At 42.5% G+C, this 24,913-nt stretch overlaps 1 protein-coding gene across 1 annotated transcript in view; it reads right to left on the bottom strand.

Annotated features, from left to right (window-relative positions):
* LOC133455453 (ephrin-A5b-like) overlaps positions 1 to 3,829 on the bottom strand; it is a 113,991-nt gene extending 110,162 nt beyond the window's left edge. The window contains exon 1 of the mRNA XM_061734509.1: positions 3,009 to 3,829. Within this exon, the coding sequence (XP_061590493.1) occupies positions 3,009 to 3,133 (125 nt within the window). The 5' untranslated portion in view covers positions 3,134 to 3,829. The remainder of the gene's footprint in view (positions 1 to 3,008) is intronic.
* Positions 3,830 to 24,913: the final 21,084 nt, after the last annotated feature.

The raw sequence follows: 24,913 nt of genomic DNA, 5'->3' as shown, positions 1-24,913 counted from the left end.
TTTCCTCCAAATTTAAAAATGTTAATAGATTTCGTCTATTATTATTATCATTGTAATTATTACACATTCCCAGACAAACCAGCAGAACTGGGTACACAGTGCTCACACAATACTAGATAAATGGAGAGAGTGTGAGTCGACAGCAAAAGGGCAAAGATTTACTGCAGTCTCAACAAATTACAGGTGACTGTTTAATACCAGAATAACAGCAGTCTACATTTCTAGAGCTGTCTCAAAGTAGTTTCTTCCTATTAATGCTTCCTGATTCTTGTATCTCCTTCAGTTTGATTAAGTTACTCCTTCAGCAAAGCTATTCACTGTCATTCTGGGAGCTTTTCACACCAGACGAGGCTGGACCGTACTCGAGGGCTGTAAATCCCACATCCCCTGCTCCAAGTGGTCCTTATCTGATCCTAATCAGTATCCTGCATCAGCGCAGGAAGATGTTCTGCCGAGATCAAAGCTCATGTTTATCTAAATTACAGACGGGCTCCTTTCAGCTCCCTTGAAACAACAGAAGAAACATGAAAATGTCAACACATTTCCATTTTTCACGACTCACTTCCCATTTCAATTCCAGAGCTCCTGTAGGGGATTTCATGAATGGCTGAGTATGGACTGGTGCTCCGGATGGCGTTTTTCCTCACTTTGGTTTAAACGTGCAGGGCAGGAGTGGGGAGAACAGGAGAGACCTCATCTGGAAGTTGGGCTTGTACCACAGCAGGTTCTCAGAGCCCGATACTGAGTATGCTTACACTAAACAGCAGGAATCTGGGGCCCGTGGACTTGTATGAAATACTGTTAGGTTCTGCTGCAGGTCAGGGGGCCCCTAGGCTTTAAGCACGGGCCTCGTTTACATTATACAGCTATAGGTCAGGTTTAGATTAAAGTCATGAATGAGAAAAGGAGACAGTCATTTAGAGTTAGTCATTTATTTAGCTTTCATTCTACAGAGACAAAGCCCAGGCGGGGTGCCGTGCTGGGGGCCGTCACCTGGCCCCCATGGCTGGCGGTACTGCCCCGTTTTTGACCCTGACAACGGTCCCCTTTTGCGCTGCTTAACCCGAGACTTGCCTGGTTACTGTCGAGTGTGCGACCTCAGCATGTGCGAATCTCTCAGAAGACCAAGCACCACGCTGCGCCCTGGCCGCTGCTGAAATACCCCTGTGTGCCCCCTTATTGTCATCCCCAGCATGGGCCTGTGGGGGCTGGGGCGAGGGGGGAAATTTGAACAGGGGAGCATGGCAACCAACAAACCAGACTTGGAAGCTGGGAACTGCTAGAATGCCAAGAACTGCGGGGTTGTTGAGGGGAGGAGAGGGTCAGAGGCTGCTATCAGACACTGATATCTGTTACTGGAGCAGGATCGCAAGCAATTCCCTTTGATGTCCCCAACTACAACATTTGCATTTGTATCATCAACATCCTGTCAGTTCAACTCCTCTGTATCAAACTCTCGGAGCGTGCTGTGCCTTAGGGTTACCATCGAGCCACACACCCGTTTGTGTGTGTGTGTTTAGACCATGAAACCTAACAAACCAGTTCATTGGCCCCGGAGCAAATGCTCTTACGAATAATTCTGACTGACGCTGAAACAAGACTATCCCTAGCCAACTGGAACAAGGTGAAACACACTCCTTGTATCACTAGGTGCTCAAGTGCCAAGCATGGGGTTCTTTCTAAGGTTGTTACCCCAGCAAACACATTTTAGTATCTAAACCAATAAACGTTTGGGCTCATGCCATGAACACTGTTAGAAAAAAAAAAAAGGTCAAACCAAGTTTTCACCTGCAAGTCTTTTTGGTCAGTAATCCAGCAAATTACACTTTATCCACACTTTTGAAAGCAAATTGCTGAGATATGAGATCAATATTTCATCATATAACCGCCAGTATATTATCTATAAACTTTCGCAGGAAAAAAAAAAAAGCAACTCCTCCGCCAACTCTCATGGGTGACAACAGGCTGGACCCCGCATTGTTTTACAGATTCAGCCTCTGCTCCCGCTTTAAACTTTTTTATACCACTTATAACACGTTTTCTGTTATTTATTTGTATTTTGTGTGTGTGTCTGAATTTAAGGAAAACACTTGAGCGGTGAATGGGTGATGGCGCGTATCTGTGCATAACATGTGACAGAGAGCAATTTTTTCTCCCTCACCTGAGATTCATAGGATAGATGTGCGTAAAAAAAAAAACTGGTTCAGATTTGGAGGACGATTGAGCTGTAGCGCAACAATTCATCGCTGAGGGCAGCAAAGGATCAGTTGTAAAGATGCAGCGAAACGAGTCAGTTTGTAAACAGTGCAGTTTTTTGTGAGAAATGTGAGACAATGATAGTGGAAATTCTGCACAAATGTTCACCTGCAGGATTTGCAAGTTTTGTGAAATATAAGCAATGCAGCGTTGTGGATTAGAAAGGTGGATTATATCACTTAAATGATATAGCGGTGCAAATGCCTCGGCAGTCAAACAGGTGTTGTGCCAAAAAGTGATTGCCTGCCAGAATCTGATTTCTTCTGATTTCTGGCCGCGGGAGCGCGCACAGCAGCCCGTTGAACGATAGCGCTAAAACGTCAGATTTTCAGATTATGAAGCTCAAGAATGAGACCAAGTCATATTTAGGCAGAAACAACTTTTCATTAACTGTATTTGGCCTTCAATCAATTTTTGGCAGGTGAAAATGCCTATTTTGTGTTGTAATGGTCCATTTAAAAGAGTTAAAAGCAATCCTGTGAGCTCTAGTGTTTATATTATGAAGCTCAAGAATGAGATCAAATCATATTTAGGTAGAAACAACCTTTCATTAACTGTATTTGGCCTTCAATCAATTTTTGACAGGTAAAAAGACCCATTTTCAGGGGAAAATATTCTGGCAGGCAATCACTTTTTGGCACCACACCGGGACTGCGCGCCTGAACAGCGGTCAGAGCTGGAGCCGCATCAGCCGCGGCTCCGAGCCCGCGGAGGAGCGGTGGCCGTGCGGGTGCGGGGACGGGGACTCCTACCTGGGGTTGGTCCTGTTCCAGAACACAGCGTAGCGGTCAGACACCACCTTGGAGCCCGAGTCCTGGCCGTACACGCACATCCCAATTATGAGGATGAGGAAGATGAGCATTTCCACCTGCGGCATGTCTGCTCAGGAACTCAAGTCCATTCAGGTTTAAAGACTGATGAAGGTGGTGGAATGTTGTGAGAAGAGATGACAGTCTACTTAAATCTTTTGTTTTTATCTCTTCTCGGCTTTTTCCCTTGTGCATTAACAAAATTGAAGCTTTAATGTCCGTGCCTTCTTATAAAAAGAAATTCTGGTTTGAATTTTAAATGTTAAATCATTTTATGAAACTGCAGAAAGCCCAAAGTATTTCTGCAACAATCTTCCTCCAGTTCAACTTCGCGCAGCGCTGCAAACACTTCTGCAACTGGCATCGGATATTCCAACGAGGAAGAAACTCAAACAAATGTCTCTCAAACGAAAGAATAAATGTCCAGTTTCGTTATGTTCTGTTGTTGCAGTGATCGTGGATGAGAAAATAACAAGTGGCAGAGAAACAGTGGTCCGGCCGGCTCGTGATCTCAACTCGTGCTCGCCGCGGATCTCCAGGAAGACTCGAACCAGCAGCAGCTCCAGTTCCAAATCCGGCTGATGTCGCAGCTGCTCGCGGTCCCCGCTCCGCGCCGAGCTGGCCAGACGATCGGTGTCACAAAAATCCTCAAACGCCGCGAGCGAACGAGCTCCAAATCTGATCCGCGAGCGCAGGAGATGCGCTGTTTTGGGTCTGAAAGGGAAGCGAGGCGAGTCAGCGTTGCTGTGGCTCCTGCTGCCATGCTCTCCCGGACCAGCCCCCCTTCCAGCCCCTACACCCCCTACACCCCCACCCCTGCTCACACGCTCTCTCTCCGTCTCTCTCCCCTTTCCTCACCCCCTTCGGGCACACTGGAAAAAGTGGTCGTCTTGACAGTTGAGACGTTTACGCACACTAATGCTGCGTTCCATTTACCTCGGAAGTCGGAACTAGGAACTGGGAATGACGTCACAGCCGAGTTATCAGCGTTCCAGTTACAAAGTAGGTAAACAAGTTTGTAGTTCGCATATACCACATGAAAAATGTAAATTACACTATAGCAACATATATACGCCGAACAATACTTGTATATGACTGATTTAGTGTGACCAAAACTAGAATGAAGTGCTACGAATTTTTACAGAGCTTTCTTCTACTGTTTACAACCGGGGCAGCCATCTTGGAACGTGAACTCGGGGGTGGTGAAAACTCTCCCACTTTCCCAGTGGGAAATCCCACTTCGAGGGGCGTTCCAGTTGAAAATTCCGACTAGGAACTGGGAAATCCCCACTTCCGAGGACAAATGGAACGCGGCATATACCCTGTCGGATCCCCTGTGAATGTCACGCAAAATAGGAAAATCCGACGTGGGGTTATCAGCTTGCTTGGAAAAAACTATGGAAACTTAAGCAGATCATCTGTCCGCACTTCGGGAAAACTAAATCTCGCAAAATCGGATTCACATTGCGCAAAACGTCGCCTTTGCTGCGCCTTATTGGTTTGTTGCGCGTATTTCTTGCAGCGGGCGCTTTTCACGGTTGCTCACCGACTCGCTGGCTTGGATTTTGAATGACGGGAGTTTCGCTTACAAAATCAACATCCTCCTGAAGGATAGCGGTGCTTTCGAGATCAGTTCCTAAACATGCTGCTCTACAAGTCTGTCACCGGTTTCGCTATAGTTATTTTGATCAAGTTGTCACTTGTATGACTATACATAAAAAAAAGAAAGGTTTCTTCCTCAGGCGACGTACTCTCAGCTGTTGCCAATGTAAGTATCATCACACTTGTAAATTCCTGCCAAATTATCATGCAAATCGACTGCACTGACGCTGCCGGTCTTGCCTCGATGAAACCAGTCGCACATTCGCTTGTTTGTGGGGAAACCACTTTTCCACTCTGCTCCAAGTAATCCAATCACAGAAGTGTATTTACTTATGTATTCATTCTTAAAACTGCTTAAATTGTTCAGGCATGACGAACTACTCAAAGGTTTGATGTGTGGTGTGGATGTGTGTTGTGTGTGTGAGTGCAGAGGCTCGACTCAGTTCAGACTCAGTGCGCCTCGCAGTGGTGGTCCTTAGAAAACCTTCCACAGCCAAGAGACAAAATCAGCGTCTTCTTGAGGAAAAATGTAGAGAAGATGTAGTGTGGACTTTTTTTTCAAAAGCTGATACAGTGTACCGAAGTCTTAATGACATGTCTGGGGCATGATTTTGTGAAAATACCGCAGGAATATATTTCAAATACCAGAGGTGGAAAAAGTACAAAAATATTGTACTTAAGTAAAAGTAAAAATTTTCTGCTTGAAAATTACTTAAGTAAAAGTAAAAAGTACCCATTAAGAACATTACTTAAGTAAAAGTATAAAAGTACCTCAAATTAAATATAATAAAGTACCAAAAGTACATGGTGTAAAATGTACTTAAGTACAAAAGTAAAAAATAAAAAGTGAAAAGTACAAAATTCAAAGTACAAAATTCTTTTCAAAAGGATTGCAAAGAAATGAAGTCCCAACATTGTCATGCTGTCGAAAGTGGCTTTATTCCAAGAATTTGCTTACAACTCTAAATAATGGTGATATTATTCTGACCCCTTTAGCGTTTGTTTCCATTACCCCATTTTAATTTCTCCCTTTGCTCATCACTGCTGCTGTACCCCATTGGCCCGCTGACAGGTCCACCCCCAGCCTGTAGTATGCAGTGACAACATTAAGCAACCCCAGCTGAAGGAGGATGAAGGAGACTCTTGAACTGATTGAACTTTTAAATGCCAAAACCACCTTTAGAAGGGGTGGAATGAAAGAATGGTGCCCATGGACACGCGTCGGCTGCCGCTCAGTCCTCATCGGTCCTCGACGCGACGGCGGTTCCTCCGGCCTTCCGGCCCGCCTCTGCGGCGCAACTCCCCCGGGAGATGCATCTCCTTCTTGGTATGGAGGCCGAGTCGCCCCGTCTGCCCCAGGTGTCTCGTCACGGAGCCGCCGCTGGGCAATCACGGGCAATTCACGCGCCCCCCTTCCTTCCCGTCCGCCTTATGGTTCCGCGTTAAATCGACGCACACCTTACGGCGTAGGGTGTGCGTCGCCGCGTACCCTACGCCGTAGCTCTGCGCCGGTGTATCGCGAAACCATAAATCAGCCCCCGCTGTGCTGTTCTCACAGCAATAGCCTACATTTTCATTCAATGTAAGACTTTAATTTGTAGCGAGTAACGACGTGTCCAGTTTTAAATATAGCGGATTAAAAGTACAATTTTTTCCTTGAAAATGTAACGAAGTAAAAGTAAAAGTACAGAAAAATGAAAGTATCAATAAAAGTACAAATTCTCAAAAATCTTACTTAAGTACAATACTTCGTTACTTTACACCACTGTCAACACATGTCTGTGTTTGGAGTGGTTCCTGTTCCACAGAGTGTGACTCCTGTGGGATTAGTGTGACTGCTTTGCATCATGCACTCCAGAGGTATTGCAAATGTAGACTGATGTCAACTATTGGTTGAAGATGAAGATAGAGAGGGGACTATTCTGATTTTGGTCTGTAATGTCAGACAGGCCTGCACATCTGAAGGGTTTTTTGAATGACTTATTCTCAGCCTCAAATGTAGTCAGAGTGGTGTATTCCTCTGAGTTGTTGGTCACAATCAAGCACAGAATTACATGTTTATCCTTCCATATGTTCCTTTTAACACGCACAGTAAACAAGGCATAATATTATCAATTTGTATGTTGAAGAAAATGTGTTGTTTTTTTTGCGGTAAAAACTGTATACAGTAGCGGTATAAACCTCACCGGTTTGAAAACCTTCCAGTGAGTCAGAGACATCCAGGGCTAAGCCCAGTGGTTAAACTAATCCTTATCATAACAACAGTGCCACTGAAAAAGCTCACCCAAGGGCCGCCAAGCTCAACAAGAGGACTGTAAACTGCACAGAGACACTAAACAGTCTTCTGTTCACAAACAGCATGCTACCTGAAATGGCCTGCTGAAGTTCACTCTGCTTTATTCAACCTTCCTCCTCTGCCTGTTCATCCTTCAATGCTACAGTGTGTAAAGTTGTGGCAACACTGCTGCTTTCTTAACATTCATTAAAAATTGACAGTGCTGAAAGTAAGAGAGAAGTGAACTCTTTAATAGCTGGTCAAACCTCCTTTGGCATCAGTAACTTCAAGTACCGTAAGTGCTTTTAATGGCTCTGGATCAAACCTGCTCAACAGTCAGAAGCAATCTCTGATCATTCCTCTTTACAAATCTGCAATAACTCAGACACATTTGTACGATGGCTGTGTGAATAGCTCTCCTGAGGTAATTCCACAGCATTTTTATTAGATTAAGCTCTGCATTCTGACTGGGCCACTCCAGACACATTTCCCTTCAGTGAAGGTAAAAGTATTCACGTCAACATTTAGGGTCACCATCTTGCGCGTCACCCAACTTTTACCAAGTTTTAGCTGATGAATGACTTCATCCACCGGGATATTTTAGTAAACTTTAAAATTTACTTTTCCCTTTCCAAGGTGCATTTTGGGAAACATCAGCTCCTCTAATTAATTGAACTCTAGGTTTGAAAACTACTGACTCCAATTAGCTTTCATTGAAGTAATTAGTCTCAATGTGCAGTATGCTTCTTCTCGCTCTGCAAAGGTTTACTGGTGTGTTTCTCATTAAAGACATGAGAACTTATAATTATATGTGCGTTATCAATTTAAGCACATTGTGTTTGTCTATTATAGTGTCTTTGGTGAAGATCATATCACAATTTATAAGACATTAATACAAGAAACTTGTTTATTTCCACTTCACACTACTCCCTCAATAGGTCTGTCACCCAACATCAAAACTACACAGATGGTAAATGTTGTTATTTTACAAGACATCAAAATCAGAATTGCTTCATGTGTCAGTGGAAACAGTTTCAGTTTAACAAATTGCTCTGATGTAGTGGTGCAAACATAACATAAAATTAAAGCTGCAAGCAGCGATGAACGAGTCGCACCCTTGTGCACGTTCAGGTGTGCTGCAGTGGCAGTGACACGATTAATTGAAAATGGCCGACTTCCTGTTCAGTTTCGGCCATGGCGCCAAGAGACTTTAATTTAAGCTGCGACATGATACAGGTGTGTACCGATTTTTGTGCATGTACGTCAAACTGTATTGTGGGGCTTGAGGTACAAAGTTTTCTAGCGGGCGCTGTTGAGCCATTTTGCCACGACCATTAATGCAAACCATTAAATATCAAATTTTTCTCCAGGCCTGGCTTGCGTGAAAAATTTGGTGATTTTTGGGGCACGTTTAGGGGGTAAAAAGGCCCTCCTTTTGTCAGAAGAAAGAATTCCTACAGATACAATAGGGCCTTCGCATTGTAAGTGCTCGGGCCCTAATAATGGAAAAAGTTGAAATGAAAATAAAAAAAAAAATTAAGAAGGCATGAAGGATTGAAATATAGTCAAATAAAATAAATGTATTAGGTACAAGTTTACAAAAAATATATGCAATATGTGCATGTACATAACAAGTAGCAGGTGCATAACCGCTCTGAGTCCATCATGTAACTATTGTTCATGAGTCTGATGGCTGAGGGGAAGAAGCTGTTCTTGTGGCGGGAGGTTCTGGTCCAGATGGAGCGTATCCTCCTGCCTGAGGGGAGGGGGTTGAACAGACTGTTTCCAGGGTGAGAAGGGTCAGCCGCAATCCGACCTGCCTATAGAGTCCTGCTGAACTACTTACATATTTAACATTGTTCTGAAGTTATTCATGGTAAAACTTTAAAAATGTTAAATGAATAAAATATGTAATGCTCTCGTGTATATCGTGTCTCTATCAAGATTTAAAAACAATGTACAAATGCTGTGTTTTTTTAATACATTTTTGACATGAAATGATTGTTTAAGATAAACATTGAGGGGTTGAGAGGTTTCAGTGGAACCCTGATGCATCCATCTGAGGGTTAAATGGGGCCGACTGGCTTTCTTCCCTCCTAGTTTTGTTCAACAACACCGTTTTTAAGTTGAACAGGATTCTAAGAGTGGACATGTGATACATTTTTCTCTATGTTACAGTATCCGGGTAGAGCCAGTTATCAGTGTTGAAATATTAAATAAAGTTAGAAAGAGGATCTTTCTGAAAACACAGTTTCCATCTGGAAGACTGGTTGTAACAGTTTTTTAATCCTATTTTTTGTGTTTGTTTTTTTTTTCTTGTGGGAGGAGGTGTCTTTGTTATAACTAAAGCCAAACCTTTTTAAATTTGATTTGTGAAACAATATTTTCTTAAAAGAAAGGGGAAAAGAATAATCAACCCAATCCACTGAGCCTGATCTCCCTTTCTGGCTGTATGGACGCCTTTTTCTGTTCTCTCCAGAACCACCACCCGGTACTCCAACTCATAAAAGCATGCACGCCCTAGGGATGGGCGGTACGGACTAAAAAATGTATCACGATAATTTCTGGCATTTATCCCGATAACGAAAAAAATGACGATAAAAAAATACCTATTCAATTCCACCTTTGTAACTATAAATCTATCACCACATTCAGTCTTTGGAGCCCCCAAATCACTGCTCTAAAAGATACTAAATGCTACTAAACTACACCAATTACATTGAATTGATAAAAACCAATTAAATGAGTTTCACCTGTACTGCAAAACTGGAATGACTCAGATCCTCCATGTTTGTTACACAAACATGTATCAACGGGAATTTATCTTTCTTTCTTTCTTTTTCTTTCTTTCTTTCTTTCTTTCTTTCTTTCTTTCTTTCTTTCTTTCTTTCTTTTCTTTCTTTCTTTCTTTCTTCTTTCTTTCTTTCTTTCTTTCTTTCTTTCTTTCTTTCTTTCTTTCTTTCCTTTCTTTCTTTCTTTCTTTCTTTCTTTCTTTCTTTCTGGCTCATTTCTTTCTTTCTTTCTTTCTTTCTCATTTCTTTCTTTCTTTCTTTCTTTCTTTCTTTCTTTCTTTCTTTCTTTCTTTCTTTCTTTCTTTCTTTCTTTCTTTCTTTCTGGCTCATTTCTTTCTTTCTTTCTTTCTGGCTCATTTCTTTCTTTCTTTCTTTCTTTCTGGCTCATTTCTTTCTTTCTTTCTGGCTCATTTCTTCCTTCCTTCCTTCCTTCCTCCTGCTCTCTCCTTCCTTCTTCCCTTCCTCTTTTCTCCCTTCCTCTCTTCCTTCCTTCCTTCCTTCCTTCCTTCCTTCCTTCCTTCCTTCCTTCCTTCCTTCCTTCCTTCCTTCCTTCCTTCCTTCCTTCCTTCCATAAATCAGCTTTACACAAAATCATCATCAACGGGAATTTATTGTTTTTACCTCGAGATTACAAATTCTTACTGTGGGGAATTTTTTTGACGGTTTATCGTGAACAGTAAAATATCACCCATTCCTAGCACGCCCCCCTCCCCTCCCCCTTTTTTTTTTAAAACAAGGTGACATATTTTGCTGAGGTCGTAAGATGTCTGTGACATTATTTGCCCAAAATTCCAGAAAGATACAAGTTGACAGCTTCCCTTTCAACATGTCTGTCCCCATCTGGTCACAGCAGCCAGTTTTCAAGTCAATTCAGTTCAAAAATACCTTTATTAATCCCTGAAGGGAAATAAAATTTCACAGCAGTCATGATTTAAATCTCTCTTCAAAGAGTCATTGTAGAGGTTTTATTGCTGTAGGCAGGAAGGATCTCCTGAAGTGGGTCTGTGTTGCAGCGAGATGCTTGATGGTTGTTGATGATCTTCTTCATTTTATGACGTATCCTCCTTTGCACAGTCAGCTGAAGAAGCTCCAGAACAGTCACCAGAACTGTGCTGAACAGAGCCAGCCTTCTTTATGGACTTGTTCAGGTAACAGTAGAGCCGCAGAGGGGGTGTCACAGATGGTTAAGGGTTTCATGATGCGGATAACTTTGTCTAAATGTAGCCGGCGCAGTCTGCACACCCCGACTACACTGCGTTGTGTTCTGGTGCATAAGAGTCTGGACACAGAGGGTGCTGTCCGACCGGAGTTTCATTCCTGCATCATGTGAAATTAAAGCAATGCAGAGTTTGAGACTTCTTGCTCTCCAAAAGGCAACCTAGCATAAAAGTTACAGGAGAGATGAATGAACTCATGCACCGAAGCTCAACCCTCCACACCCACGCTCACACGATGCAGGATGCCAGGACAGCTGCACGGTAAGCAAGCCTACGCTCTCAGTCAAATACAGCTACACAACTCTGTTATGTGAATTAAAACATTTTTAACATGTCACCAAACATCAGTACTTAAACTTGTTAAAATGAAATGATTAATAACCTTTGAAACTTAACTCTCACAGTCAGGATAAGAGCAGAATGACGAGAGACGGACAGACTCAACAATCACTTCCACTAACCTTCAAAACAAAAGAGCTGACTTTATGAATACAATTCAAAATAAATAAATGTGTCAAGTTAACATTTACTAAATAATGATGGGGACAAAATAACGATATTAATGAAAATAATCCAAAATACAATGTGAGGGATTTTGGTGAAATTGATAAAAAAAAAAAAAAAAAAAAAAAAAAAAAAAAGATTTATATAACCAATCCTTTTTTCTCTGTATATTACATAAACAAAATCTACAGGTCAGGCACTCCCTGACTTTTCCTTAAAATGTTATTTACTGTATACTCCTCCACCACCACAGGTCTTTCAGGGGATGTTTTTCTTCTATTGCTATTTCTTGGAAGTGATTAGTGCAAAAGATAATCAAAACTCTTGGGCGGGGTGGGGGGATTGTAGCAGTATTGATTGTTTGCACTCACCCCTTAAAGGGAAAGTTCGGTGTTTTTACAACCTGGACCTTATTTCTGGCATTTTTTATGGTCGTATACTCACCCAGGCAAGTTTGGTGTCATTTGGAGTCCTTTTGCGAGCCGCTTCTCCATATAACGGTAGTGAATGGGGCACAGCGGGACACAGACGAATGCAGCGTCTAAATAACACATTATTGCCGGCGAAACTCGTTCATTTATTTTATGAATCACTAGATCTGCTTCCAGGACCTGTTGTCTACATCCGGGGCTGTGTGTGTAACAAATAAATCAGTTTGTAAACAAGACCTCTGAACTCATGACGTCATCTCTGTGCGCGCATCCCAGACACAGCTCTGTACAGCTGGAGTTCACTACTGTTAGTTTACTGTTAGTTATTTGAAAACATGTCTGAATATTTGTCAAATTCTGAGGTTGTGGACGACGAGCTGACTGAACGGAGGACAGAGTGCGCGCACAGAGATGACGTCATGAGTTCAGAGGTCTTGTTTACAAACTGATTTATTTGTTACACACACAACCCCGATGTAGACAACAGGTCCTGGAAGCAGATCTAGTGATTCATAAAAGAAATGAAGAGTTTCGTGGCAATCATGTGTTATTTAGACGCTGCATCGTCTGTGTCCCGCTGTGCCCCGTTCACTACCGTTATATGGATAAGCGGCTCGCACAAAACTCCTAACATCTTCCGAAGGACTCCAAATGACACCAAACTTGCCTGGGTGAGTATACGACCATAAAAAAATGCCAGAAATAAGGTCCAGGTTGTAAAAAAACGAACTTTCCCTTTAAGGGGTGAGTGCAAACAGTCAATACTGCTACAACCCCCCCACCCTCCCCAGAGTTTTGATTATCTTTGCACTAATCACTTCCAAGAAATATCAATAGAAGAAAAGACATCCCCGAAAGACCTCTCTTTAGACTTCAGTGGCCCAAAGTGACTAATATGAAAATGTTGTGCTATGCTGGCGTTTCTGATTGTTTAGTTACTTCAGACACCCAAATAAATGGTCCAAACCACAGAGAGAGAAAACATTTTTTTCAAAATATTGGTGCAAAGCACCTGCTTTACACTGTGCAGCCCCGGTTCCACAACTGCTGAGAAAGCTGAGCAGAGGTGGGTAGATTAGCCAAAAATTGTACTCAAGTAAAAGTACTGTTACTTCAGAATAATGTGACTCAAGTAGAAGTAAAAAGTAGTCATCCAAATAATTACTTGAGTAAAAGTAAAAAAGTACTTGGTGAAAAAACTACTCAAGTACTGAGTAACTGTTGAGTAACGTCTGATTTATTTTTTTAACACAACCATTCAAACAGACAAAAGTACAAAATAATCATCTTCAGGCAAATTAAATCAATGAAATAAATTAAAATTAATAAAAAAAATAAAAAATAGCTTAAATTAAAATAATCTTTAAGTAAATTCAAGTACTTTAATAAATAATAAAATAAATAAAATAATAACAGAATAAAAAAATAAATTAAGCACAAGTAGCACAAAATTTCAAGCCTTTGTACTTTACTTTTTTAACCAGGCAGAACTAGAACAAGCCCATGAACTCATAGAAACTCTGTGTGTGTTTGAGTCTGTGTAAATGTGACAAAACATGCAAAAACAAACATTTTTCCCAAAAAATCACTCAGTGATGTCATGAGATTGACAGGTACGCGGATAAAAGGGGATAAAAGAAAAGTAACGAGCTCAATGTAGCCTAATGTAGCGGAGTAAGAGTAACAGTTTCTCCTTCACAAATCTACTCAAGTAAAAGTAAAAAGTATAGTGATTCAAAACTACTCCTAAAAGTACAACATTTCCCAAAACTTACTCAAGTAAATGTAACAGAGTAAATGTAACTCGTTACTACCCACCTCTGAAGCTGAGACTACATCAATGGCATGCTTTTGTGAGGTCATTGTGCGCGTTTGTGTGCTTATAAATTCATCAACGTTTCTCCGGACAAGTGCAAATCAGCAGCTTGAGTGATTAGTATGCACGCTCAGCAGCTTGATCGTATACCTTTTCGGGCGTGTGGGTGTGCGAGTATGTGTACAACAAGGCGATGATCCACCGCACCCAGGCAGACTAGGCCTAATCCATGAGCTATAATCACCTCATCTCCCAGCTAAAGTGCCTGTCCTACTTCATTTATGCCTGATATAACGTCTGTGTTTTCCAAGACAATGGAGTCATTATAAATTAGGGCCAGCCGGAGCTGCCAGTTCAACACACAGCCGCACCATATTTCTCATGGCATCATGAGTCAACTGTCTCACTCACTCATGCGTACATACACACACACACACACCACACACACACACACACACACACACACACACACACACACACACACACACACACATAGAAGAAGAGTGTAATGTCTATAGGATTTATATATCCCTCAGTTGTACCACAGGAAACTGAATCACCCATGCTCCATGGAGAGCATAGTAGGAGCTGCTGTTTATTCTCTTTCTTTCTTTCTTTCTCTCTCTTTTTATGTTTATGAATGCAATCTGCAATAAAGTGGCACCATCAAAGTGCCCGTGATTGTTTATGTGTCAACATAGGCATCACAGCCTCCCCATTCCTCTTCCATTAGCAGCTGGTAAACAGTGTGTAATACCGTTCTCTGCTCTGTAAAGAAAATCCATTTCAATATTCTTATCTTGCAAATAAAGAAGTAAAGAAATTGCTTCGTTCTATTACAAATCACATTTGTGCTATTAGTGCAAATGAACTGTTCATGTTTTGTTGATTAATTTGGCCTTTGTGAAGACTTCACTAAAGATTTTTAAAATGCTACATAGATAAACTTCCACTTTATGTTCAAATGATTCATTAAAAACTCAAGTACAAACTACTCCAAAGTTTACTTTTAAAGTATATGAATTGAATTCATCTTAAAGTGGCCATATGGTTTTCAAATTGTTCCACGCTGCACACTGATACTGAGGGAGAAATAAATGAATGCGCACTCTCAAAGTGCATTAATTAAAACGAATCTCCGTTAGCCAGTTATATCTGAAGGCAGACGTGATTATGCTTAAAAAGACCTGAAGCAAATGATGAGGACTTGTACGTGCTGCACTTGTAGCAGCCTCCTGCTGAAGTGAAGCTCTGCCCATCTTGTGTCTTTCTTTGCATCATTTTGAGATTTACTGAGGCTCAGTTTACTACTGAACCTTTTTCCATTAAAATGCTGATTTTTCAAAACATTTCTATGCCGGTTTGGATGCTGTGCTGCTCAAGGGATTTATGATAGTAATACTGGCCCTTTTCAACATGTGTTGCATGCGTAACCATGGCAACAGGAAGTTGCTTACATGTAGGAGAAGCTGAGAGCCCACATATTGGCTAAGATAAGTACCAGTGCCTGAAATCCAGGAGGAAGTTTCAGCCATTTCTTCCCTCAGTTGTCGTGGTAAGGGTCGCTGCCAAATAAACTGGATGAGCATGGAGTGCCGATAAAGAGAAATTGGGACTGTCAGTGATTAACTACATTCTGTTTTAGCATAGATATAACTGCAGGAACATATTCCAGACTTTGGTGGTTCTCTACAGAGCTCTCAGACTATATGTGTACACAGTACTCGAGTTGTAAAAAAAAATCAGGGGGGATGGTGGATTTTATCATATGGGGACAGATAATTTGTGCTGATTACAAATAATATAATATATTACAAATAATAGCAGTGACCAAAACACCTGCAGAAATACTGCAGGAATGACATAGCAGCAGTTAAATGCAGCCTTCTGTAAGCTTTAAATATCCACTGGGCTTACATCAAATACATCAAAACACAACAATAAAAAACACTTTTCTGAACTTATCAATATGATTCTGTCCTTCACAGGATAAGTAAAATGGATACCTGCAAAAACCCAGAATAAGAATATTTGTCCTATTTCTAGTTTAAAAAAAAATATTATTACACTTAAAACAAGACTCATCACTGGAAAAAACAACAATTTTCACCGGTTTCAAGTAGATTTTCACGTGAAATAAGTAGAAAAATCTGCCAGTGGAACAAGATTTTTTGGCTTGTAATGAGAAAATAAATCTTTTCTACTTATTTCAAGTGAAAATTTACTTGAAACAGGTGAAAATTGTCAAATAAGTTATTTTTCTGGTGATGACTCTAAATGTTGAAATAGCAGTAAAACCACATTCATTGATGAAATGACATAAGGGATGGAAAGGGGGGATGGCAGTTTTACAGGGGGGGTGATTTGGACCGTTTTTATTTCAGGGGGAGATGCCATCCCCCCTCATCCCCCCTCAACTCCAGTACTGTGTGTACACCCCAAGACCACAGACAAAGGTAAGACTTAAGGTTGAGAGACTGCAGACTTCTGAACAGGATTTGGTCTTAATCCTGACGGAGTACCTCTGCACCCTGGATACTGAACTGCTGGCTGTTAGTTTCAGTTCATGTTGTCCATTAGTCCACTTTTATTACCAGCCAATCCTTTATCTTTATGTGATTTCATCACTCACATCTATTAATGGTGATGTTTGGAGGTATAAACACGCATTCACATTTTCAACGCTAGTTTGTTGACTAATACTATTGTTTCCCTGTTATTTAGTCTCAATATATACTGTAACAATATCATTTCCTTTTGGGGATAAATAAAATATTATTTAATCCAATTCAAGTCGATTCAGTTCAATTCAACCTTGTCGCTCACATCTGGACACGGCAGAGATGAGATCACCATTTTTGTCAAGATGCCAAAACAGCTAAATAACAACTGAAGCGTGACATTTAATTATGTCCGCCATGGTTTATTAAACAAATGTTGACTTTCCTTTTTTTATCTTCCAATAAAAACTGAAATTTTTAACAGACATAACCACAGGGGCGTCAATTGGGTAAGCCAAGGTATGGCAGCCGCCACACCTTTGCTTCAAGGGAAAATGTAAATGTTTGTTTTTTTAATACATTTATGGAATGACTCTGTGTCTATTTGTATTGATTATTCTATTACTTAATACATATAGAATAACTAATGCAAATCAGAACATAATGATCGATTTCACTAGTTATTATACACTGCAAAAACTCAAAATCTTAACAAGAATATTTATCTTATTTCTGTCACAGTTTCACAGTGTAGGATAGGTTTTTTTTCTGTTTAACTCACTCCCCTGTTTTTCCAGATCCTGCCACCCTAATCAGCCAGAGATCCACTCATTCCCTTCACCTGTGCTTCCCCAGCCCAGCTCCACACCTGGTTTCCCTCATCAGCAGTTCCCCTCATATACCGGCCCATTTCCACCTTCTAGTTGGCCAGATTGTCGTGTGTTTTTGCCTCGCTTTCCAGCCTGCATATCCTGTTTTGTTTCTGCCTGCCTGCCTGTCTTTGAGCCTGCCTGATTCTTGGGGTATGGATTTTTGCCTGTCCGTTTTTGGTTTTGTTTGCCTGATCTGCCTGACTACCCGGTTTGACCCCTGCCTGCCTTTTGACAAAGATTAAAGCCTCTTGGACTCTGATCCTGCCTGGTGTTGTGCATTTGGGTTCTCTGTCCTGTCTGAGCCGTGACAGTACAATCTGGCCAAGACTGAACCCAGCCAACATGGACCTACCACGTAAGGAAGAGGATTTGTGGGATTTTTTTTATGGGGACCAAGTGGCGTTCTACCACCGTACGGTGAAGGGGACGGGGACATGCCCCCAGTTCCGGCCTGTTGCTGTTCCCGAGGTGGTCCCAGACCCACCCCAGTCCCTTCCCCCTTTCTGGGGAACACGCCTGGCTCTGGGTGGGCCCAGGAGCCTGCAGGCTCAGGGGAGGCAACGACGAAGGCGTCAGCCCCAGCCCCAGCTTGCTCCAGCTCCTGCTCCGGCTCCTGTTCCAGCTCCAGCTCCAGCTGCTGCTCCGGCTCCAGCTCCTGCTCCGGCTCCAGTTCCAGTTCCAGCTCCAGCTCCAGCTCCTGCTCCGGCTCCTGTTCCGGCCCCCCGCATCCTGTCTGCTCCTGTTCCGGCCCCCCGCATCCTGTCTGCTCCTGTTCCGGCCCCCCGCATCCTGTCTGCCCCTGTTCCGGCCCCCCGCATCCTGTCTGCCCCTGTTCCGGCCCCCCGCCTCCTGTCTGCTCCGGTTCCGGCTCCCCGCCTCCTGTCAGCCCCGACTCCGGCTCCCCGCCTCCTGTCAGCCCCGACTCCGGCTCCCCGCCTCCTGTCAGCCCCGACTCCGGCTCCCCGCCTCCTGTCAGCCCCGACTCCGGCTCCCCGCCTCCTGTCAGCCCTGACTCTTGTTCCTGAGGCGGTCCCGCAGCCCTCGGTTCCTGAGGTGGTCCCGCCGGTCTCTGTTCTGGAGGTGGTCTCTGTTCCCCTTCCTGAGGCGATCCTGGATGGATCTGCCGCAGTTCCAGACAGACCCCTTGACCAGCCTGCCGCAGTCCCAGACCGACCCCCTGACCAGCCTGCCGCAGTCCCAGACCGACCCCCTGACCAGCCTGCCGCAGTCCCAGACCGACCCCCTGACCAGCCTGCCGCAGTCCCAGACCGACCCCCTGACCAGCCTGCCGCAGTCCCGGACCGACCCTCTGACCAGCCTGCCAAGCCCCCAGACCGACCCTCTGACCAGCCTGCCAAGCCCCCAGACCGACCCTCTGACCAGCCTGCCAAGCCCCCAGACCGACCCCCTGACCAGCCTGCCAAGCCCCCAGACCGACCCCCTGACCCGCCTGCCAAGCCCCCAGACCGACCCCCTGACCCGCCTGCCAAGCCCCCAGACCGACCCCCTGACCAGCCTGCCAAGCCCCCAGACCGACCCCCTGACCAGTCTGCCAAGCCCCCAGACCGACCCCCGGATCCGCCTGTTACGCCCCAAGGGCGACCCCCCCGAACTGCCTCGCCGGTCTGCCCGGCACCGAGGACGGCCCCCGGAGCTTTGGCCATGTGTTGGCCGGGGCCCTCCTCCGGGACCCCTCCTCCTGCCCGGGGTGGGGGGTTTTGGGACATCTGGAATCTGTCCCTTGAGGGGGGGGTTCTGTCACAGTTTCACAGTGTAGGATAGGTTTTTTTTTTCTGTTTAACTCACTCCCCTGTTTTTCCAGATCCTGCCACCCTAATCAGCCAGAGATCCACTCATTCCCTTCACCTGTGCTTCCCCAGCCCAGCTCCACACCTGGTTTCCCTCATCAGCAGTTCCCCTCATATACCGGCCCATTTCCACCTTCTAGTTGGCCAGATTGTCGTGTGTTTTTGCCTCGCTTTCCAGCCTGCATATCCTGTTTTGTTTCTGCCTGCCTGCCTGTCTTTGAGCCTGCCTGATTCTTGGGGTATGGATTTTTGCCTGTCCGTTTTTGGTTTTGTTTGCCTGATCTGCCTGACTACCCGGTTTGACCCCTGCCTGCCTTTTGACAAAGATTAAAGCCTCTTGGACTCTGATCCTGCCTGGTGTTGTGCATTTGGGTTCTCTGTCCTGTCTGAGCCGTGACAATTTCTAGTTAAAATGTCTAATTTTTAGTCAAAAAAAATCTTAAGACAAGACTCAAAAACAACCATTTTCACCTGTTTCAAGTAGATTTTCACTTAAAATAAGTAGAAAAATCTGCCAGTGGAACAAGATTTTTTTGCATGTAATGAGAAGATAAATCTTGTCCCACTGGCAGATTTTTCTACTTATTTCAAGTGAAAATTTACTTGAAACAGGTGAACATGGTCAAATAACAAGTTATTTTTCTGGTGATGACTCTTGTTTTAAGTGTAATGAGATTTTTTGACTAAAAATTTGACATTTTAACTAGAAATAAGACAAATATTCAATTTTTTTTAGTTTTTGCAGTGAGCGAGACTGCATTTGAAAAAGTTCCATTTTTCTTGACCACACAGATAAGCTACATAGCAGACTTCTGTGATGAGTATTTGCTGGACGTGTTGATTGATACTCTAGTTAAGTTCTGTGACTCGTAACCTCGCCATACCTTAGCTTCCACTGAATTGATGCCACAGCATAACCAGTGTGTTTATGTTCCTTGAACCTACCTGTTCTGTTTACATTGTCATCATCAAGGAAGCATAAGAGCACACCCAACACTCAGCTATTATCATCCTTTATGTGTATCATGTACCTGCACTTATTTCATTTTAAATGCCAACTTTCAACTCTGAATTAACTCTCAGCTATATGTGAGCTTTATCTTTTTTTTCTCTTTTCTTTGAATAGTCACGCATGACTGCCAAAACAACATTTAGCAGCCAAGTTTACAATTACTTGTGGAACCTTGCAATTTGGGTATAATGTGCTAAAACGGCTCTATTATCGCCAAGGAGCCTTCCTCAAATGAAAGCACAGACTTTAATGCGATATCCATTATTTCATGCTGATTACGCCGAAGCAGGAAACCTCAGCCTCTGATTATTGATCTACTGTCTGCTCACTTAGAGTAGTAGTTTTTGTTCTATACACTTCTTTGGGAAATCTCAGTTACATTTTAATCTTAAAGGTTATGGAGGCCTGATTAACTTTCTACAGGGCAACATTTGGTGCATAGCAGACATTATAATCTTACATAAAAATGCTTTTTTTTAATTTAATTGGAAAATAAATCCAATTTACAGTGTTTGTTTCCCCTGAAATCTGTGTGCAGCCTGGCTGTGGTTATGATCACTTAACAATTATACAAGCTCTGCTTTCCTGGCCTTCAAAATGGTTTTTAGGAGAGAGAGGAAAGTGCTTAGCTCAGGCTGTGTTATTGAAATAAATTGTGCATTAGTTACCAATGACTCATGCACTTCTCTTTCTGTCTATTCCATCACATCCTTTTACTTTCAACTCTTTTATTTTCCTTTCCTTCTTTTTCCAGCTGCTTGTCAATGCTGTTCCCATCCTATCACAGAAAAGTAAATGTTTATCTCTCCCCTAAAGGAGAGGTTTATACCAAACTTTCCTCATCTTCATTGCTCTGTCCAAAACTTCAGTGCAAACCTTCCCAGCTGGTGTTGTGTGCAGGATATATATACACTCAGGTTAGAAGAAGAGCAACCCTATTAAACGATCTGGCAGTGTTGAAAAATATACAAATTAAGGCAAAAAAGGAGTTTAAGGGGTGGGGTGGCATGGTGTGAGGAAGATGCATGATGACAGGTTGACTTAGACCCAGAAAGACGTGGGAGGTCTGAGTTATTCCTGTTGAATCTGCACTTGTGGGTCTGTGTGTGGCACCTGGTTGAACTCCTTTGTATACATGACCTCAGCAAACACTAATAGACAAACTCACACTCGTGCACAAAATCTGTGATTGTATAAATGTGGGCACATACACATCTCACGTTTTAATGGAGGGAAAGAAAAAAACACCTTCTCTCCCTCCATGTTTTCATAGTGACGGTGCCCTGGGTGTAGGTAAGTAGTGCCTGTGACCCGTGCTGCCGGCCCTGCTTAAAGTCGCTGAGACTGAGGGCTGCTGACACTGGAATGTTTGCTATGTTAGTGGGGGGAGATTCTTACCAGATTTGAGCATTTATACCACAGAGGTTGTTGGAAGGGTCTTGCCTAATCATTGTCACCTTTAAATAGTCAATATATATCTTTGTGTGCAGGCTGTTTGTTTCACCACCACCCGTTCCCCACTCCTTTTCCCAAGTGCATTACCAACTTGATAAAGTCATCTTGTGATCAACAAAAGCTCATTTAAATCAATCCAGTGTCCAGAAAAAGACGTTTTCAGGAATCCACAATCACATTCAATGGGCCATATTCATGAGACATGAGCAGAATGAATTATTGCCTAAACTGTGAGCAGTTTGTTTTGGTATTCATAAGTATGAATAAAGTCTACTTCTGGTTCATGTAAAGGAGGAGTGCACATAAACATTGCTTGTCATTCTCAGACTTTAAAACATGAGCACATTGTATGGTCTGTTATTTTCAGAATATGCAGATACCTTTTAAAATGTGTGTATCAAACATGAGAATAAGCCAGAAATATACCTAATTTATCTTAATTGATTGCCATTTCTAAGCTTCAGATTGATTACTGAAAGTGTGGGTAGGTTGATTAAATCGACTCGATATTCTAATGCCCCTTTTGCACTAGTACTACCTCAGCTCGGTTCTACCCGTTTTGCCCTTTTGCACTAGGGCTGAGACGGGTAGAGCCGCTCCAAGCCGATACTTTTTTCTGTAACCATTTCAGCGAGGTTCTCTGTCCTCCGTTCAGTGAGCTCTTCAGCCGTATACTCTGGCTCAAAACGGTAAGGACGTCCATTATATTCAAAGTCGTCGTCCACAACCTCAGAATTTGACAAATATTCAGACATGTTTCAAATAACTAACAGTAAACTAACAGTAGCGAACTCCAGCTGTACACAGAGCTGTGTCTGGGACGCGCGCACAGAGATGACGTCATGAGTTCAGAGGTCTTGTTTACAAACTGATTTATTTGTTACACACACAGCCCCGGATGTAGACAACAGGTCATGGAAGATGCCCAGAAGCAGATCTCGTGATTCATAAAAGAAATGAACGAGTTTCGCGGAAATAATTTATTATTTAGACGCTGCATCGTCTGTGTCCCGCTGTGCCCCCATTCGCTACCATTATATGGAGAAGCGGCTCGCACAAAACTCCTAATATCTTCCGAAGGACTCCAAATGATAGCAAACTTTTCTTGGTGAGTATACAACCATAAAAAATGCCAGAAATAAGGTCCAGGTTGTAAAAAACGGAACTTTCCCTTTAAGCACGTACATGTCCAGGTCCCTCTGAAGTTTGCTAGAGAGAATTTGGATGATGCAGAAGAGGATTGGGAGAATGTAATATGGTCAGATGAAACCAAAATAGAACTTTTTGGTGGAAACACAACTTGTTGTGTTTGGAGGAGAAAGAAAGCTGAGTTGCATCCAAAGAACACCAAACCTACTGTGAAGCATGGGGGTGGAAACATCATGCTTTGGGGATTTTTTTCTGCAAAGGGACCAGGACGACTGATCTGTGTCAGGGAAAGAAAGGATGGGCCCATGTATCTTCGGCAGTGTTGTGCAAGTTCATACTTCTCATGAACTAGTTCAAAGTTCAGTTCACATAGTCTAAAAATGAACAGTTTACGTTCATAGTTCACCATTTTCACTTTGAACTAGTTCAAATTCAGTTAATTTCAATATTTTTAGGTGAGAAGTACGAATGAAACGCCACCCTATCCTAAAACTGTTAAACTGACCAAATACTTATTTTCAACTATAATTTTCAAATACATTCTTTAAAAATCAGACCATGTGATTTTTCTGGATTTATTTTTTCACTTGGTCTCTCATTGTTGAGATATACCTGCGATGAAAATTACAGGCCTCTCTTACCTTTTTAAGTGGGAGAACTTGCACAACTGGTGTCTGACTACAGTAAATACTTTTCTGCCCCACTGTATATAACCGTTTCTTGTTTGGTGCCATCTGTCATATAAATATAGTCATGTGACATGTGGAAGAGTATGTGCAACATTTTATTTTTTCATTAGGATATTTACCAGATTATCTATCCCTCATTGTGTCTGACTTCTTCTTAGACTCTGCTCTGGGTTGGTTTTTGTAGCTTCCTTCAAAAATGGAACAAATGTTTTCTGTCATCAGAATGACACTACTGGGAGGTTTTGTTATACACTCACCCATATTTATGGCTTTGATACTCCACTGATAAAGATGCATGACTTTTCATAAATTACTGCTTTGGTTGAATTAAGCATCTTTGCTGTCATGTTCTGGTGGTCTGAAAGTCAAATCAAATACTTGCTTGTTCACCCAAACACGTCTTTGATCAACAAATGTGCATCAATGACTTCAGAGCTAGTCTCTTTGATCACAGAGCTCCCAGAAGACCCTAGAATTTGCCATTCACGTCAAATCATCATTTTTACTACAATTAATGGTTAATCATGCTGATTAAATAAAGCTCCCATCTGGTTCACCAAAACGCTCAATAGACTGAAGAAGGAGCACCCACATGCTCTTCTAATCACCACTGGCCAACCAACTTGACTTTCTACTAAGGATAAAAGGTTCTTAGTTAATTAAAGCCAATATGGTTCAGTGTATAACGACACATGTTAGTTCATTAAAGTGTGGTAACAGTTTGACCAATGATGCCCTTTTAGTGAGTCCATGCCCCAAAGATGAATAAGTAAAACATTTCACTAAATGGCCGTCAAGTGAGCCCTGTAAGTGCGGGGTGTACACCAAAAGCCTTTTTAGAGTCAAAGTAACCTTTTAGTAATCTCCAGTATCCTTTTAAGTTGAGCTTTGACAAAAATAATACCTTAACCTTCCAGAGGAAAGCAAGGTGCCTCATTTTTTCTTTTTTACTCTTGTCCTTCAGTTATTTTGATCATGACACGGTTCATGTGGGAACTGAACAATTCACAGCTTTTAGTTTGAGACTGTTTCATACATTTATGTGGAATTGTTTCACAAAGTAGCTAATCTTTCATTCTTTTTCGATATTGTCTAATATTGAATTGTTCTTAATATTGTATTTAAAGCAGCACAACGTAACTTTCAGCTTTTGTTGAGTTTGGCGGCTTCTTTGGACAAAAGCGGTAGTGCTTTACCAGAAAGAACAATACGTTTCCCATGAGCACCAGCGCGTACTGCCGGAAAACTCCTGTCCCGTCGCTGCATTTGTTTTGATGAGAGAAGACGGGACGGACTTTCAAAAATACTTTTCTGTTTCACCAAGTGAACAGACGTAACGCAAAAAAAAGATGTTAAACTGCTGGAAAGGAACTGGAATTTACCGGGATACCTTAAACAAGGAAGCCAGGGAGCGGTATATGGAATATGGTATATTATCAAAGAGTGGAGCTTCTCGTCCGAGTTCCACTCTTTAGTAAGGATTTATTGCCTCAGTTCTGCAGAACCCACGTCTCCGGCTACCTTGTTTACGAGTGTTTGGCAGCTGCTTTGGTAAATGTTTGACTCGCCATGTGTTTCAATAAATTTGTATAATAGTACAACATACAGTACATGTTTTGTATCCCTCTTACTTCTCTTTTCTTTTTTTTTGACTGCTATAGACGAATCCGGCGACCGGTTTGTGTGCGCCGCCATCTTGCGGCGGCGCCATTGCTGCGGTGGCAG

This window comes from Cololabis saira, chromosome 11 (assembly GCF_033807715.1).
Source record: "Cololabis saira isolate AMF1-May2022 chromosome 11, fColSai1.1, whole genome shotgun sequence".
Taxonomy (NCBI): domain Eukaryota; kingdom Metazoa; phylum Chordata; class Actinopteri; order Beloniformes; family Belonidae; genus Cololabis; species Cololabis saira.
Note: the sequence above shows the minus strand (reverse complement) of the source record. Positions and strands in the feature narration are given on the sequence as shown.